At 31.8% G+C, this 19642-nt stretch overlaps 1 protein-coding gene across 5 annotated transcripts in view; it reads right to left on the bottom strand.

Annotated features, from left to right (window-relative positions):
* Hnf4 (Hepatocyte nuclear factor 4) overlaps nt 1-19642 on the bottom strand; it is a 173520-nt gene that overhangs the window by 78477 nt on the left and 75401 nt on the right. Inside the window, exon 1 of one of the 5 annotated variants that reach the window (XM_085943472.1) lies at nt 5663-5792. The exons of 2 other annotated variants lie outside the window; for them this stretch is intronic. In XM_085943472.1, the coding sequence (XP_085799598.1) occupies nt 5663-5681 (19 nt within the window). In that variant the 5' untranslated portion in view covers nt 5682-5792. Of the gene's footprint in view, nt 1-5662; nt 5793-19642 lie in introns of those variants that run through there. 2 more of the 5 variants (XM_085943475.1, XM_085943474.1) reach the window with 2 other exon arrangements.

The raw sequence follows: 19642 nt of genomic DNA, 5'->3' as shown, positions 1-19642 counted from the left end.
TCATCAGAAATACATACATTATGGGTACGTGGGAATCAATCCCCGAGCAATATACATCCAGATGATCCAGCCCATTGCATCATGTTTATAGACATCTATGATAATCATTATAACGAATACAGAAGTATGTATAGGCACCTACTGTCACAAAAATCAAGATAGGATTTCAAACACATTATTTTCTTTACTATTAGGTACACATATTACTTATTGACACAACAAAACTTCCATACAACCCGAAGATCGACGAACACCTAGCATATTATGCATATACGACAGAATAAACAACGTTGACAAAATATTTGCCGACTGGAATTTATTTTTGAAATACGTGTATTTTACTATTTGCACGGTAACAAGAGAATCAAAGATTTTTCTGCAATTTTTAGTAACCATCTGAAGTTGACTCGATAAAATTTACTTATCCAGTAAAATTGAATATGGATATCAGTGACTTACCAATGGATAATATGAAAAATTTAATGCATCGCATAAACAGCCTGCTGGATCTGGAGAACGGGATTGATTTCTGAGTGCATTGAGTATTGAAAATTTGTAAATTTTTTTTTTTAGATAATATTGTATTATGTCTATGTATTTATTTGATTATTACTACATTTATTAAAACAAGTGAATATCATTTGATATAATTTTATGCGAGGTAATCAGGCAAAGAGGCATAGTAGTAATAATTACAAGATAAAAAGAACTTTATATATATACCACGTTTTTAAATTTTCAGTTGAATCATATAAACTTGACAATTCTATGTATTAATAAATATAGAATACAGAAATGTCATTTTGACATTTCATATTGATTTCCATAGTAACGCACGTATATAATAATAATTTGGTTGCTAGGACCCCCTTAGCAACCAATAATAGTGTTTTACTTTTTAAGGATTTTTTTCCAAATAGCTTTCCATACAAAACAGAACTAACTGAAAATGAATTCAATTCTGCTTAAAGATGGCCAAAAGTATTAAAATAATGCATTATCATCGTGTTCTAATATATTCTAAAAGTTTCAAGTGTCTATTTAGTGGGGAAGTTAGTTAAAAATCTTCAATCGTCCAATATAAATCTTGGACAAACAAGAAAAAAATTGCACTGGTCAAAAAAGAATACATAAAAACGTGGTAAAAAGTGCAAAGTTATAATGCGTACAGTTGTGGGTTGCAAAATTCTCATTTTTTAAAAACCACCTGAAGTTGAATCGATAAAATTTACCTATCCTCTAAAATTTGATATGACAATCAGTCACTTACCAATGGACAATATGAAAAACAAAAGGGCTTCGTTAACGATCCTACTCATAAACAGTTGGATCTGGTCATGCACATGTTCTTCCTGTCTCCCTCTCTCATATAAGTTTACGTGTGTAGGTATGTTCTGTCTTTGTTTCAGACTCAATTATTTGGCATCAGCCTGGCGGAGTCTTTGTAAAGTCTCCGGAATTTTCCGAGCACGCCATCGCTGAACTCGTTCATTTGACAAGCGGCGACGCGACGGATGAAGGTCTTCCAAACTACCCTCCACTCTTCGCAGTTTCGTATTTTTCACTGTCATGATATCATGCACCAATTACAAATAAACAATATCAATTACTAAAAATACTTAATTATTAGTAACATATTAATGGGTATGATACAATCGCAATATAATATTATAGTGTAGTAGTTATTATCAAGAAACTATGTAGTATGTAAATTTAAAAAAGTCATCCTACCCAAAATCAAACTTGAACTCGGAAAGGAAGTCATGCATTATTCATGGCTGTGAAGAAATTTTAAACATACCAAATTGTTTTAGAAATTAGCATTTCAAATCAATTTAATCGATTCATTGATTAAATCAATGGATTCGTATAGGAAATACATTTTTGGTGAAATCAGCTAAAAATCCCTAAACACTCGTTTACCATGCACACAATTACACCATCGTGATATGTACATATTATCTCAATTGGTGCAGGAATGTCGCAGTGTAGTAATCGAACAAAAATGTGTTCATTCAGGGATGACGGGGAAAAGATACGTGAATTTATCATTAAAGAAATCAGAAAAAGGCGCCTTTTCACACTGTCGCCTGTTGCTACATATAAAAAAAATGTGGTAGACATCTTCATTGTTATGCTATGAAATAATCATCGATAGAGTTTCCAATTATAAATCAACTTTAGAGTTTTGGGTATACGTATCTTATTTTACTTATCATAAGCCAATTGCGAATGTTTTATCAAAAAAAATATTACGATGACACTCCTTCCCATTTTTCAAGATACACATATCACACTCGCGCGCGTTGTTTATACATAACCCAAGGCCTACTATAATACTTAGGCCGTGGCACTGAATCGCGAATTACGATGGTAGTGCTATAGTACCCACAATGACTACAATAACAATTGTCCGACATAACATATATTATTTGACAGCACCTATAATTGTATTATTTTTTTTATATATTATGCTCTTATCATAAACGAGTGATAAGAAAATTCGTTTCAGCAAGTGACAAACTATAAAAATTTGACTATAGTTATTGATTTCCTTTGAATGCCATGCAGTAACCTGTTCGTAATTAATGAAGATTTTTGACATTTCATTCAAAGTATTATCATTTCTTTCAATATGCAACAATTATTATCATTTTCTACAAACAGTTTACCATAGTGCATTCCAAGTTATAAGCAATAATTAGCACTACCACCAAAGTTAACAGTTTCGCGTCACAGCCTGACTATAATAGTGGAACTTGCACATAACCTTGACTGTATTAATTGGAGTTACTTTTTTCAAATTTTAACTAAAAAAAAATATCTAAGTAGTGAGGAATTTTAAATATGCGTATATAATTACATCCATATTTATGAATTTTATTAAAATTACGGTAAATTTCACAATCAAATCGTTAATATTATGATTATTAATTGTAAACACCATTTATTATGGTAGAGCTGGGAATAGCATTATGCAGAAAATCATTCGTAAACAAAGTGTGCTTCGAGTGTTGCCCAAATTAATATGAATGAAGTCAAAATACTTGCTCCGATCTTGCAATCTTGCAAGAGTAAAGAATTTTACGAACTGCACGCCAAAATTATAAGTTTCTATAATATTATATGTAATCTAAGATATGTAGGTAGATAACGCGGGAAATATTTTTTTTTTTTTTGAAAATGGAACCTTATGAAGAACCGGATGTTCATAAAAATGTACGATTTTAGCGACGTTTTCTGGTTAGTGATTACTCGTGAGACACGATGTTCGAGCATGATATTTATTGCTAATTATAGCATCACGGAAAGAAGCGACAAGTCAAAAAAGCTGTGCAAGATAAGACGTATGTAGTAACAATGCATTATTGATTTTTTCGAGATTTTATAAAGAAAAAAATACTAGGTACTGAGTACTGAGTCTGCCTCATATCTACATTTCTTGCCAATAAACAATAACTTGTAATTAGTACCTACATAAGGGGCGGCTTTCATTGTGCAGTGCGTAAAGCGCTGGCCTTCCACCCGAGAGTTCTGTGTTCGATTCCCAGTGAGGACACAATATGTATGTGTTTTTCTCAAAGCCTAGGTGTTTGTGATTGTTCAAAAATTACTAACAAACCACCTTGTACGAAAAAAACAAGGACATCGCTATTAATAATTCTAAAAAAAAAATTAACGTTGTGTTGACATCAGTGTTGCCATCTTTTTCTGTGCTGATTATAGTACAAAGGCGTAAAAATTATAGTATTTCTGTAAAAAATATAGTACAGGAACATTGAATTTTGCATCGAATCCTTCAAAATTATAGTATTTTGGCATATTTGGCGTAAAATTATAGTATTTTACATTTTTCGCGAAATCAAAATTATAGTATTGTACTATAATTATAGTAGGTACGGTTGGCAACACTGGTTGACATACTTAATAATATTACTTGTATGTCTCCTTTCCTAAACAGGTACAATTAAAAACTACTTAAAGCTATATTTTTCTGACAGTTACACCCACGAAGAAAATTATAACTGCTTAAATATATTTTAAGCGTCGTATTTTCTAGGGATGTTATCCTATAAATAATAACATTCAAAGTGATATGGAAAATGTATGCAGGGGTGACATAGTACAATTTAATTTCAATTACCTATTAGAAAATAGTTTTATAATATCTGCAACTTAAATAATCAAATAAATGCACGTGTAGATAACTAGCAGGTACTCAATCAATCATTTTGGTACCTACCACAAAATTAATTTCAAAATAATAACTAAAAATATGACACCAAAATCGCTCTTATCTTATTTTTTTAGTATCCAACAGACGGTGGGCTAGGTAGGTATTATTATTTATCAAAAATGTGATTATTATTATATTATTTATATCAGAATCACTAGGTAGATATATGCATTAAGGTAAGTGTACATACAGCTGATAATGATACCTAATATTTTCGTGCACGTTTTATACTTACCTTATCCGATGTCTGTAAAATAGATTTGGAAAAAATATTAGCTACCGAAACTATCGCGTTTGCAATGATTTTATGTTTGTGGTAATCTATTAGAGATAAATACCTATCACTGATTAATGGACGGGGAAAACTTGTCAAGTGGTAGGTATATCTATTCCCTATTAATTACAAATAATTAGGGAATTGTTGGGTTACCGACAACTGTCTTTCATTGAGAAATCACATCTCATACTCGCCAGAAAAGATTTATCTGGTAAAAAGCACATAACAAATCAATACGATTGAAATGCGAAAGACCGTCGCCATGAGCAAGACTTTGGCGGCAGCTTTGGTTTGTGACTTAATGACGGACCAGCCATTAAACGCAAGAAATATTATAGCAACCTGAATATCATCAAACGTTATCAAAATCGGAAGCACGTTGTGTTTACGTGATAAACTTTAATGCATATTATTATAACACACTTCCCATTATTTGTGTGTTATCTGGTAAAAGGGGTAAAATTCACCCTGAAGTCTAAGATTTAGGTAGAAATGGGAAATTTGAATGCGCATATAGGTACGTCCTCCATATAATATATAAGTAGTAGGTACGTACTTCTGCAGTGAAAACATATTCAAACCATTGATATAATAATATTTTGAAAACAATTTGCGTCAATACCAAACAACCTATGCTTTATTAATTATTATTCCATCGTATTACAGACGCCGGACGTCCACTCTATTATTTTATATTTCTCTATTCTTTTATTAAAGTGTAGACGTTATCGTAATATCCGTATTCATTTTCTAGACAAATTACATCAATCACACTATGAATAATAATAAATTGTGCTGTGTGATAACAAAAATACATTTTTTACATGCAGATCATCGAGCAAATTCGTAGGCATATAAATAATAGTAGGTATGGAAATTTTGCCGAGCGATAATAACGTATAGAGAAAATATTTACAATATTGACAAACACATTTAGACAGTTCGTTTGTCAACAATCATCATACCAGTTGAATTCAATCTTCCTTCATTACGATAGATAAAAATATTATATGAATTGATGTTACACCTAATTGACCCTCCAACAACAAACAGAAAGTGTCTATATGACATTCCTCGGTTAAGATCACACATACACATCGGCAAACGGCGACATATTTTCAAGTAAATGTGTAAACAAATAGACTCACCTTCTTCACACAGTCCCATTATCACACAATTTGGCAAAAATCACAATAAAAATAACAAAAAGATATTATCACGCACAACAAAGTGTAGCACGGGCATAGGTTATGTTCAACAAGTGATTCAATAATGTATGTAGCAAAATCTGACAGCTGATTCGTATGAGCGTTCTTTTCAAAATTAACGCCATCTGTTGGACGAGGAATGAAACACAATTTCATCATTGTCACGTGGTGTCTAATATTTTTTTAATTTATTTTTCTTCTAATCGGATTCTCATCAGATACTAGTTGGGTTGACAATGTAATATTATATTCATTGAAGTAAAACAAGGAACTCTTGATCGAATATAATTACTAATAATGATTTTTATTATTTAATAATTACGGTCAGTTTATATTTTTTATAAGTTTATATTATATATTTTTATAAAGGACGTTTTTTTGGTTTTTAGCTAGAAACTTCACACATGAAATACCTACCTATATTTTTTTAAATATCTCAATATTATAATATTATGTAGATAATATAAAGTAAGGATGATTAATGGCTGCTGTCCACATAAACCAAAAAGAAGGCATATTATAACAAACGTATCTATAACATTTATTTTAGATTGTTTTGTCCATTACTTTATTAATTTAGTAGTCGGCAACCTACATACACTGAAATGCCACTCCGCATGACACTGCAATCAGACCAGTAAAACTATACAATATTTGACTATAGCAATACACAATAAAAACATTTCTTTGAAAGTTTTAAAGTACCTATTAAAAATTGTCATTTATTAGTCGACAGTCTTCCTTCGAAAACCTTCCGAGTGTCACCTAGTGGCAAGCATGCATGGGCCCCACATTCTGAAACGGGCCCCTAGGCCAGGGGTCGGCAAATTCTTGAACCAAAAGAGCCAAATATGAGTGGCACAACGGTTAAAAAAAATTCGAGAGCCATACGTATATTTTTATAAATATGATTTAATTAAATGAATTAATTAAATTTTATAATTGTTTATTTAATAAGTGAAGAAGATTTCCCGAATAAAACTAACGTAAATACTTAATATTATATGTTTTTATTGTTGACATTATAAATATAATTTTTACAGATTATGAATTACATACAATTTTTACGCATTCATTAAAAATAATGTGAACAATGACCTTTCTTTCATTTCTTTGGAGAGTGTGTATGTTTGGTATGTAACTTGTAGTTTTTAATTTCAAGCGCGACTCCAAAAAATTCTCATCGGTTATTTTTGGCGTCTCTAAATGCTATTTATATTGTTCATGTTTGAAAATGATTGTTCACATACATATTATTATGTAGACTCGGATATGAGTTCGGAAAGCGATTCCATAATATGTATTAAAAATCGTAGTACTCGTATCTACTCTATGTAGATCTTTTAGAGCGTCCCACTTGTGTTGTGAAATTAAATTGCATTTTTCTCTCTCCAAATCCTCAATTTTGGTTGCAAAACCTACAAATTTTGAGCTCCATAATTATTTGCTTGTTACCTTGTTATCCACTAATAAAATTCTATTTCACAAGTGCTCGTGTCAATTATATCAAATGGAGAAAAAATTGATTTGTCGACTTTTGCAATGGGCAGATTAAAAACAACAACAATCATACCTTTTTGCATCAACCATTATGACGCAGGAAAAATTTGGCTCGCGATAATGTCAGTATATAATATTATAATAAGTGTACAAATCAATGATAAAAAAAATTGTGAATTTTGCAAAGCTTTTTGTAAAAATTGGGAATTTGGCAAAGAGCCGCACGCACATACCCAAAGAGCCACATGCGGCTCGCGAGCCGCGGTTTGCCGACCCCTGCCCTAGGCCAAGATGCTTGGCGGGCGCCCTATCTATCTCTAAGGTTAAGGGCAGTGTGATGTTCTACAACAGTATTCCCCAAATGGTATTCCGCGGAACCCCACAGTCCACGAGGTAGAATGAAGAGTATTTTTAGTGGTTTTTTGTATTTTAAAATAAATTCACTTGACTTATTGAGTGGTCGGCACTCGTCATCATATTATTATGAAGCGCTGATTGCGACCCCCTTTTGTGGTAGTCAAGTAACATATTGTGACCCTTCGCCATATTGGATAAATAGCTATTTTTATTAGTTAGAAAACACATCAAAAACAATTATAATATAAAATTCTACACGTGAATATCATCAATCATCACATCACATCAAAATGCATCGCATAGCAACAAATTTTAAAATGTTAAAATTTTGCTTGTAGACTTTTATTACTATTAGAATAAATTTGTGGTGTGTGTTTATCTCACTTAACTGTTCGACTTGCAACGCCGCCCCCCCCCCTAGGCTCGGACCACCAGGCTAGAGCCCTGTCAGCCCCCCCCCCTTGAGGGGGCCATGTACGCATGACACGGTTGTTGGCATTGTGATAATGTCTGATTCTGAATTATCAGATTAATTTCGTATTTATCATTTATTTACAAGATTTTAAAAAATCCAAATATCAATTTTTAGACATTAGTAGCCCCTGTCCATTACATATTACTGGCACTGAATATACACACATAGGTATGTATCAATTACCTGCTAGGTTCACGGGTTTCCAAATATTCCTGTGATTCTCTCCACTTTAACTAAAAATAACATTTCACGTAACGCACTCACATATTAACCAATAATAGCTCAATTTGGAAAGAGCTTCAGTGCATATTAAAAACCATTAGGTAGTTAAAATTTGTCGAAATTAACTATGACTCCTTTAATGTAGTGGTCTATGTGCATGGGCGCGATACCCGAGAGATGCAGGTTCGATCCTGCGAAGTGTCCTACTTTTTTCAAAAAAGAGTGTCATATTATTTTATCACATTTTTTATCATGTACAATGTACTTATATCATTGTCGGATATGTTTTTTTCTGTTTATTATAAAAATACAGTAGCTTGGAAACCGCATAGAAAACAGCTTGTGACCTCTCCACACTCCGAACGCCCCTCCCTCCGACCACACGTAGACTGTAGACACTAGACACAATATAATATGCATTCGATTATAATATTCAAATTAAAACTAGTTTTTTTATAGCTTACATTTCTGATCGGTCAATTAGTATAGAAATTCGTTGCATTTTTTTCAAATGGGACTCGTTCAATTAATTGAAATTTAATAAATATTATTTATCGAAAACTATCACGAAATTAATATGCGGCAAAAGAAACAAATATTTGGGGTGAATTTCATGACCAAAAATATTACGTATGAGGCATTAATATTGTCACGGACATGGCGACAGTGTTATGAACACAACATTTAAAGTAAAGTTAATAACGATTATGTTTTGTCTGGACAGGAGAGATGGGTATTCAAAAAAGAAGAAAATATATGAAACTAAGTTATTACGAGTCTTTATAATACGATAACTACATTTTTAGAATAATGGTTTCCATACAGGAATGAATAGATTTTCGAAAAATTATGTTACTTTATAGTAAGAAGTAGAGATGGGAAAACTGGTCGATTTTGAAGACTAAGTATACTTACTACCAGTATAAAAAAATACTTAGTATACAAACTTGTTCCAAAATACTTACTACTATTTACTATATACGTTTGGCGTGCGTATGCGACAAAAGTTTCATACTCAACTGAAACTAAAACCAACTCCATATTATTAGTATTTTAAAATACGTATCGGCTCAGGGAACTGTGTATCGGCTTCAATATAATCGCTAAAAATACGCTGAGTTCCACTTGTCGAAAAGTCCCATTTATTATAAAATTTTAAATTTATGAGTTGTTTTTCTCATAAATTAACACAAATCGTTCAGAGGCATCACAATAGTATCCTCAGACGGTGACAGTAGGTTCAGTATATCAACATCATTATCATCATCAGCAGCCTGAATCTATCCACTGCTGGATGAAGGTCTCTTCAAGCTGGTTCCACTTTTCTCGGTCCTGTGCGTTGCGTTGCCACGTACTTCCGCAGAACTTTATCATTTCATCGATCCAGCGGCGTCTAGATCTACCTTGCGGACGTTTTGTACCTCTTGGATACCGCTGGATGAATAAATTTGTCCAACGACAATCGTTGGACAATTCAGCCTATAATTGATAATAATTTTCACAAAAAAACATTTGCTTTTAGTGAATACTGTACGAATTTATAAATTATGCACTTTATTGGGTATGATATTATACAAAAACTATTATTTTAAAATATACCAGCCCTGGAAATGAAAAATTTTACGAATCGGAGCGCTCGATAATTTTCCGAAAATATTTGTCGATTATTTGTTGTATAAAAATAAATGTGTTTTTTTGTTATATTCCTACCTAGTTCAGACGGTCAAATGGAATTACTGACTGTAATACAAATGCATATGACATGCAAATAAATTTTGTCAGCGCCGCGAGTGAAAAATAGGGCTTACAACACACGGTCCGGCAATTTTCGTATTAAACTTTAAAAAAATACATAAAATAAGTACCTGAATATTAGGTAGTTACTTTTGTATAATTCACGAGCTAGAATGCAATATTATTTTTTTTTCACGAGACGGATAATCTCAGAGATTTCACGAACTGGAGCTGGGTTCCAGTACGCTCCGACCATTTCGAGCGCTGAAACACACATATTATTATATCGTCAAAGTTGGGATTATTTTTCTACAATTGATTTGCTACATTTTAGTACCTAACCTTATATTTATTGAATATAAATGCCACCCACATTAGAATTAACAGTGAGCGAAAAAAGTGTTCGTCTATGACGATAATGTATTAATCATTTCGTTAGAGGTTAGTTACCTTGTCCATTTTTAGCTTTTAGATTAGTTTATCCCCCTAGTAAGGTACCCAAGATTATCCAACGATACCCAAGAAGTACAAAACATCCAAACTGTACCTATACATATGCAAATAACGTACCTACTGAAGTGTGTGACAGCCAATGACATATTAAATGGACAACTCACTTCATATCGGCGCGCACGAGAAATTGTGCATGAAAGTCATTCACAGATTTATAGGTAGATGTCACGTGACCATATGACGTATCCATTTCCATTATGCGATACAAGCTTCGAGAATTTATAGTAATATAACCTTTATTATAATGGCGTATTAGTATCATTACTCATCACGTTAGAAATAGATTTTAGGTTACTTACGACTTCTCGGAGATTAGACGCATGTGAGCCCAGCGCATCACAGGCGTCTGTCCAATGGTTTCTGTCATTCAATTGCATTGAATAAACATTCATCAATATCTTAAAATGGCATTTAATCAATAATAAATAATACTAACACATGAAAAGTGACCATTTTTCTTGGAGTGCTTAGTAGATTTTTTTCTTCAATTTTTAACTAGGCACATTGGCATTTTGTAACACAACAATAACGGCGGAGTCGAAACCTGACAGTCAGAAATTTTGTATGGGCAGACCCAGCGGTGTCGCCAGACCGCTTGCAAGCAGAATGTTCATTTGAGCGTAGGATACCGATATTAAAAAATGAATTTCGCCATCCGGCAGACCCGACACAAAGTGAGTGTCATTTTATTTTCCAGATGCTTCGTCCATATTAATGTCATTGGTGACAGCATGATCAACTGACCGTGAAGAATGGAATCCACATTGAGTCTTGAGATACCTTCATCTAGCAATAGATTGATTCCGACTGATATAACAAGGTTAGTTTAAAAAACTGTTTTTGTTTTTTTACGTCGGAGGTTTAATGGAATTAAGATTGTTTTTTTCTCTTTGGCTTTCAAATCATTACGTACGGAGGCGACCAAAAAAAAACCGGCCTGACGCAGGCAAAAAACTGCTTAATTATTGTGACAACTATAGCGAATACGTACGTATTTATTATACCTACTAAATTAGTATTGTTGTGAGAGTAGCATACGTATATCGTAGTATTTTTTCTTGGGTAATCAACGCGTATTCTCCTCCTTCTTTCATCGACATTTAGTGCTCGTTGGAGAGAAAATTTTCAAGATAATATAATGTATTAAATTATACTGTTAAGATAGAAACACATTACCATCATGCCATCACGTTACGTGAGCTTACTGTAAGCTCGCGCCACGGACAATAGTAAGTTGTGCAGTGTCGATTTACTTGGTATTTCAAATGTCAAATCAGACAGGTGATAGTGATAATCAGCGAAATCAGTCAAACTGAATGAGAATCACACTAAGGTCACTAAGGTAATGGTATGAATTTTCATGATACAATAAATAGGCAGTGACGCAGATGCCCGACGCATTGATCGATAAGATTAAAGTTATATTTAAATTTGTTGTATAATTCAATAATAATTGTACGACTGGTTTGAACTGTTTCGAGGTCCCTTTATAAATATTCTCACAAATCTATTGCAGCATTTATTTCAACCGCAGTGAATAAGTACTACTCCTATAATAATACTATAGCCTCTCAATCCATTCCCATTCGTTTGAGGACGGCAATATTCACCCTGTTATTCAAGGGGATTTTAAGTAACCTTTTTAATATATTATTATTATTATTATTATTATATCGTGTGTACATTTTTATATTGAAAATATCTTCTTCTTTCCCTACGGAAACATCACTGAAGGTATTAGCAGATCCACTATAATATGAGCTTCCTTGTTTTAGGCATCCATGAGTAATATAATATATATAATAATATGTCTGAGTGGGTTCAGGTGTGGGCATTCCAGATTTGTGATTATGCCTTATTTAAAGATATAACGCGAGCAAAGTGGCTTGAAAGAGTTCAAATGTGCTGAAATTCAGATTACGGAGCACATCATAGAGTCCTGCAACCTTTTTGTTTTCCCCAGAGGAGTTTCAACCATACACCAGCCCAATCGAATGCTGTTGTGGATTTGTGTATTGACAGTTCCACCGTGACCAATGATTTTGATTTTGTGATTTTGTAGCCAATTTTATTGCTATTGAACTAAAAAATATCAATATTAACATTCGTCATTATAACTAACCACATTGTATATTAGGTAAAGTAAATTACTGACATTTTACGAAAAGCTTTAAGTCAATAAATAATTAGTTAAAATATATTAATCTCGCATCTAGTTTTGCTTAAAATTGTATGTTATCATAACGTATCTAATAGCGTTATATAACTAAACTAACAATAGTTACATCAAACTAAAAGTAGGTATAATGTAGTTATCTACTTTTATTTTACGGTTATCTAGTTTTCTTTCACACGATTTATGTTTAAAATGTTATGATTATTAATTTTACAGTTATCACTTTTTTCAAATAGTCATATTGTTATCTAAATTAAATATTTTTAAAAGGTAATAAGTATCTACAAGCTATGACCCTTGATTTTTTGTTTTATAATATAACATACCGATAACCTTAAACATTAGTGATAGTCCTTTGACAAGAAGGGTGAACAAAAATAGCGACGGTAATATTATTACAAACAATATAAAGTTTTCCAATATTATAACTTTGGACTAAATTAACGAAATTTTAGCTTCGGTATTGTAATCATACCAAAGCTCTGTTCATTCTAAATGAAAAAGATTTCAAGTTATAAACATTTTTATTTTCAAGAAAAATCCATGGTCTTTTTAATTAATTAAAGTACATACATTAAAACGGAGAATTATCCGAAAATTAAATCGGTACATTCGAAAGAATTTATTAATCTATATTTAATTGTATAAATAAGCATAGAATGATATATAATAATAATAATGAATTTCGTCAACAAAAGTGCGTTTTATAGCAGTTTTTTTTAAATTGTAAAATAATTTTTAAATTGCAAAAAATATATATTTTATTGTTAATGATTTTAGATACTTAGTTATTGATTATTTAAAATACTCTAAAATGTAGTTTACTGTATTAAACTGCTGCTTTTTTATTCAGTCCTTAGAAACATTAAACTCTTCTTTAATTAAAGAGAGAATAAATGTTATTTAAAAAAAAAACCAAGCGTAGATCTTTATTTAAAATCTAGACTAGACGTAGATTTTTCTACCAATATTGATTATGTTTATAAATAAAGCAGCATTATTTATGTAATATTAACAATAATGACAAATAAATAATAATGGGAATATTTTGTATATTAAAATTAAAATTTCATATTATGTTACGGAATTTTGTTGAAAAAGTTGTACAACCCTACAACCACCACGTTCTTTTAAAACTGTTGCACGTATGCTTATCTCTAATAAATTATCTTTATAATATAGTAGATTAGTTGGCATGTCAAAAATGAAGTTATCGCATATATGGTAAGTAGCTACTATCCAGGATATTATAAAATTTTCGAAATAGTATGTCAAGTGGTTAGAAAAACGAATGAAAGAAACCAACATTTAAAAAAATCCATTATCTTTTTCTTTTGTATAGGTAAATAAAATAATAATATGTACCTACTTGGTATATAAGGATAAAATTAAATACCTACCTATCAGTGGCGAGGGGTGGAGGTAGGCTGTTAAGATTCGTCATAAATAGTGCATACTAAATTTGTTAGTCATATTTATTCTGCATAACACATAATTAATAGTTCAGGTATGCAATGGGGGATCCGAAAAAAATAGAACAGGCCTTTTCAGTCACACTTATTTGTTTTCGTTGAATTGAGAATACATATTACAGATGGCGTTGATTGTTTTTTTTTTAATTCAAGCCCTGTCTAAACCAAACCATAATCGATAAAAATATTTTCCTATCTATAAAATACCTATTAGTATGTATGGTTGAATTTTAGATATTTTGTAGATAAATGAATACTTGTAACTATTATCTACCATGGCTTGAATAAGGCTTTAATTGAAACTAAACAATCTATCTAGTTCAATGAAAACAAATATGTACGTATGAATGACACAGTTTAGTGTACACTGTTTATATCGAGTCTTAACAGCTTACTCCTACCTATTTTATTTTACCGTTAATCAATTATTTCGAAATTATCCATTCATACACTTTAAAACATATCATTATAATATTTCCGTATGACAATAATCTATTTATCTATGTGTTATGTTATAATTTATAATCTATGTATCTATAGTCTAAGATTTAATTTAATTGAACGCCTTCATTTTAATTACGCTGTGACTGCATTGTAATACATATTACATTTAGGACTATTAATATCAACGTCATTAAAAATATAAGTATTTATTTGTATTGTCATTAAGTAGGTAGGTATGTTATAATTAAAAAAAATATATTAAAATGTAATATTTTAATTACTACACATTTTAATCAATCAACATTTAAATGTTTATATATTATAATCTTGAGAAATATTAAAAAGTCATCAGTAAAACAATATAAATAATTAATTATAAGTTGGTGATGATCGTCAATTAAAAATGTAAAACATAATTATATTAATATATTTAAATAAAATCTTAATAAAACATAATACACATAGTTCAAATTATAATCGATCGTTAGAAAATATTGACGGACTATGTAAATAAAACTGGTCACTTGTATGCAATCGATTAATAAGAAAATTATTCTAAAATGATAACATGTTACTAATATAAAACTAATAAGTAATAAGTTACAAAATAAGAAGAAAACATAAAAACTAATTAGTTAATTATCTTACATTGTTGGTAATATATCATAAACAACAATAAATTATTTTGATATTAAAAATCTTGATATAATGGTATTATGTAGGTATAATTTTATGTTATTATTAAGTACCGATTATCACGTCATTCAATTCGTATCAATGGTTAATACAATATACAAAATATATATACATGTGTAGTCTGAGAAAATCCTGAGCTTTGAAGCATAATACATTGATAACTAAAAGGATACAACACTGCTGGAAAATCTGACTCTTACAGTAATAAATGTCTATCTTATATAAACGATCCGTATTGGTTCGATATTTCGTCAAGGAACAGAAAATAGTGAGAGGGACACCCAATGAGGCAAGGTGATACAACAGGCGTGAGATAAGCACAATTTATTGCAACCATACACAATAAAAATACATTCATCCTGCATCTGCGCAGTTTATAGCTTAAACATTTCCATGCATACATATTCTTTGTATACCATTCAGTAAAAAAATAAAATCATATACTTACTTACCATTGTTTTTCTCTATCTATAAATGTCACACTTGACTATTTTAGTAATTAATCAAAGTCAAAGAAACGCATGTTTCCGTTTAACAGCAAAAACATCTAGACCCTGTTTTAGCTGTATATATAAATAAAAATACCATTAATTTAATAATACATTTTAGAAAAAAAATGTTGATTTGTCAAAGTAAATTGATGCTTGAATAACTTGGCGTATAGGTATGTACGATACAGTGCCGATAATACATGTAAAGCAATATATTATTATATTTTTTAGCGATTGACCAAAGCAGGCCAGTTTGGTTTTATTTAATTGCATTCTCCCTGCGGAAGCGTTGACATAAGCGCTTCCATTCCAGGTAGATAGAGAAAAAATATCAGTCACCATCCGCCTGTGATAACAAGTAGACGATTCAAATATGTAACTTCCCGAGTCTTGTATTTTTGGGCTGAGAGAGCATGTTGTGATCTCGACCAATAAGTTAACAAAATGAAATCTATAACCACGTATATTGTACAATTATCATATAGCCGACCCTTTGTTTCGTGATTTTCTCTAGCTGCACATCATTCCTCGCAAATTACCATATTACCTAATTTACCACACTCATGGCCCCCACAGGGGGGGGCTGACAAGGCTCTAGCCTAGGGGCCCGGCGTGACGAGTCGACCAGATAAGTGAGATAAACACGTATCATAAATTTGCTCTAATAGTAAAAAAAGGCAGTATTTTATTTCAATGATATTGATAATTAAAAATATTTGGTTGTGCGATGCAATTTTTTACTGTGTGCCCGATACTCGACAACTCCATAATTCAAATGGATGTAAGTACATATTAAAAATATATAAAAACGCTAAAAATACACCACAATTTTACCGCGTACGTCATTTGGAAAACGCTACTGCAGCGCGTCGCACTGATTTTACCCTTAGCGGTAGGTAGGGGGGCCGCCAAACATCCTAGCCTGGGGAGGCGCTTCAGGATGTGGGGGTCATGACCACACTACCTATAAGAAAGTAATATATAGATGGCAGAACGTGCGAAGCAAATGGAATGACTTAAGTTAGTTCAATAACTGAGACCATAACATAACTGAAATACCGAGTCAAGATAGTAAGGGTGGTTTTACAAGACTGAAAAGAAACTACGTAGCTACATCTAGGAATCTAAATGATAATAGTTAGATTCACTATATTTTCAGTCTCACTATACCTATGGATATGTACTCATAGAAACAACGCTTGGTCAACGTGAAACTTTCAAAATGTGGGAATACATATCGGCTGCTAGCCAAAGTTATGTCTAGGTGATGTCGACGATAAACAAGGCCAAATAAGTCAGAACTAAAATATTGTCATAGTTTGTCCACATCATACGGTTCCCTGAAGAGTGTCAATTTCTGTATATTATCATTCAAGATAAGATTTAGGGTTAGCGAATTTCTGGTAGAATATCCTAACTCTAGAATCTCAGAGACTCAGTATTTCACCTTTGCTCCGAGCAGTAACAAACAAGGAAAACTCACCAAAATCATGACTAAATCCGATAACGTCAATGTTATATAATACATAAATAAAAAAATAGATATCTATTTTATTAATGTCACCAAAATTACTACAATTTATTTTTAATTCCAGATCGTTTACAACTTTAAAATAAGTTCTCACACTTATGATATGAAAATATATCCCAGACAAAAATAATCAAATAATACTATGATAGATTCGAGGGTTATCTTAAAGTCATTGGTTATGGGGAGTCGGCTTAGTTATTTTCTGATAATGAACCAACAGGATACAGTATTTTTTTAAGAATCACAAATTTCATGGGATTTTTAGCCAGATAAAATCATTTCTGTGGCTAATGTATAATGAAATCGACAAATATATATATAAATAACCAAATCGAGTTTGCTAACCTAAAGTAAGAATGTACAACCTGTACAAGAAAGAAATTTGAAATTAGAATTTTATTGGTTTCGTCATTATTTTTCCTACTCTACCAAAAATAGTTGTAACGTCGTTATGGAATAACTCTTTCTGGGATGCTAAAAATGAGATTCTAAAAAATCTAACTACATAATATGTATACACAATATATTATATTATAACACATTTTGGCAAAATGCTTCATGGACATTCTTTCTAAGCTAAAATTGATATATTTTAAACGATTTAAAAAAGACAATGTTACCTCGGTTAATTTCTTAGATCAGTGCTCCGCAACCTTTTCTCACCCACGGCACACTAAAGGTCTTCCCAGAATTCCGCGGCACACCACACGTAAAACAATTTATACACCGAAACATGGACCCCAGGACAGAATCTTCGGCGCCCCCCCTACCTATTGCTAAAGTTAACGATACTTTAAAATAGCGTTTTACAAATGGTGTTCGAGGTAAAATTAATCGTATTGATTCTATGTTTAGTGATTTTTGTATTTATTAATACATCCACTTGAATTATGGTTAGTTGTTGGGTTAACAATATTATCCGTCGAATATTGACACAATAATAATAAATTGTATCCCACAATCGTATGTGTTGAAATATTAATCCTAGTGAAGTAAAATAGCGCCGCAGGCGGCTTTTTGCTATTAGAGATAATTTGTGTTTATCTCACATAACTCCTTGACCTGCCACGCCGCCCCCCTGAGCTTGGGCCCAAGGTTAGAATCCCCCACCTTGTGGGGTACATGCACCACAATAACATTACATACTTATTTGATAGATAAGTAAGTATACATAAAGCACGATGAAAAACCAAATATACATATCCCCATGTATTTGTATCATCAATATAATAAGTAATCAATATGATACCTGAGCTTGTTTCAATGAACATAAAAGTTTTTAGCCTTACTTACTTAGTTTGGTAGCGTGTCAGAAATACGAGGATATTCTTTCTTAATATGCTAATTATATCCAATGGCCATCTAATTGGCAACGCATCAGTTGCGTTGAACGCACGGAATTTAAGTAAGTATTGTATATTATACAAAATTATTTGTGTTTTTTTAAGCAATGCTCAGCGGCACACCTAGAATCATCTCGCGGCACACTGGTGCGGAGCACTGTCTTAGATGACTAGCGCCAATGCCAAAGCTTCATAAATATTTTCACTTAGAAAATTTAAACGATAAAAGCAAAATAAATGAAAAAACATACACTTTTTATAATATATAAGAACACTGATGACCTTTTTGACAGTTAACTGACTTACAGCACTAATTTTATATTCTTGAAATGATCATTATTTAACATGATAAATAAAAAAAGCTTTGTAGCTATTTAAAATTTGTTAGTAGTTGGTTATAAGATTAGGTATATATTTTGTATTAGTTAGTTGATACCCACTCAAACGGATGAAACCCGTTCTGACGTTCTTATTGTGATTAAATACAATAATACTATTTTCGCATTTAAGTGGATCTCCACAAGTTGTAAATTAATACAATTTTTTTAACGGGGAATCATTGTTATTATCGTCATTCGCCTGGATGAAACCACACATTGAATACAACATTTGTGTACTGATTTGAGTTACTTCATCTCCACCTGCCATGTCGTCGCTATAGGATTTGTTTCCCGAATATCCATTTTTGTCGAAATCGACATTTTAATGCAGTTCAATTTCTTTTATCGAACTCTATCGAAATCATTTATAAAAACAATATATTTTTATCTAGGAACAGAGATATTTTTTTAAAAAACCCGAATACGCCATGTTAAGTTACAATTACTCCGTGGTTTTCTCCCGAATGTCCAACTATTCGTACCTGAATATCCAAGTTAATTTCGGTCGAAATATATCTCTGGCTGAGTGTTTATTTCCCGAATATGACTTTAGCCAATCAAACCGCGCTCACGCCGTGCATCTCGC

The sequence above is a fragment of the Rhyacophila brunnea genome, unplaced genomic scaffold (assembly GCF_057557595.1).
Source record: "Rhyacophila brunnea isolate RB1 unplaced genomic scaffold, BYU_Rbru_1.0 scaffold_16, whole genome shotgun sequence".
Classification (NCBI taxonomy): Eukaryota; Metazoa; Arthropoda; class Insecta; order Trichoptera; family Rhyacophilidae; genus Rhyacophila; species Rhyacophila brunnea.
This window is presented reverse-complemented; position numbering and strand designations above follow the sequence as displayed.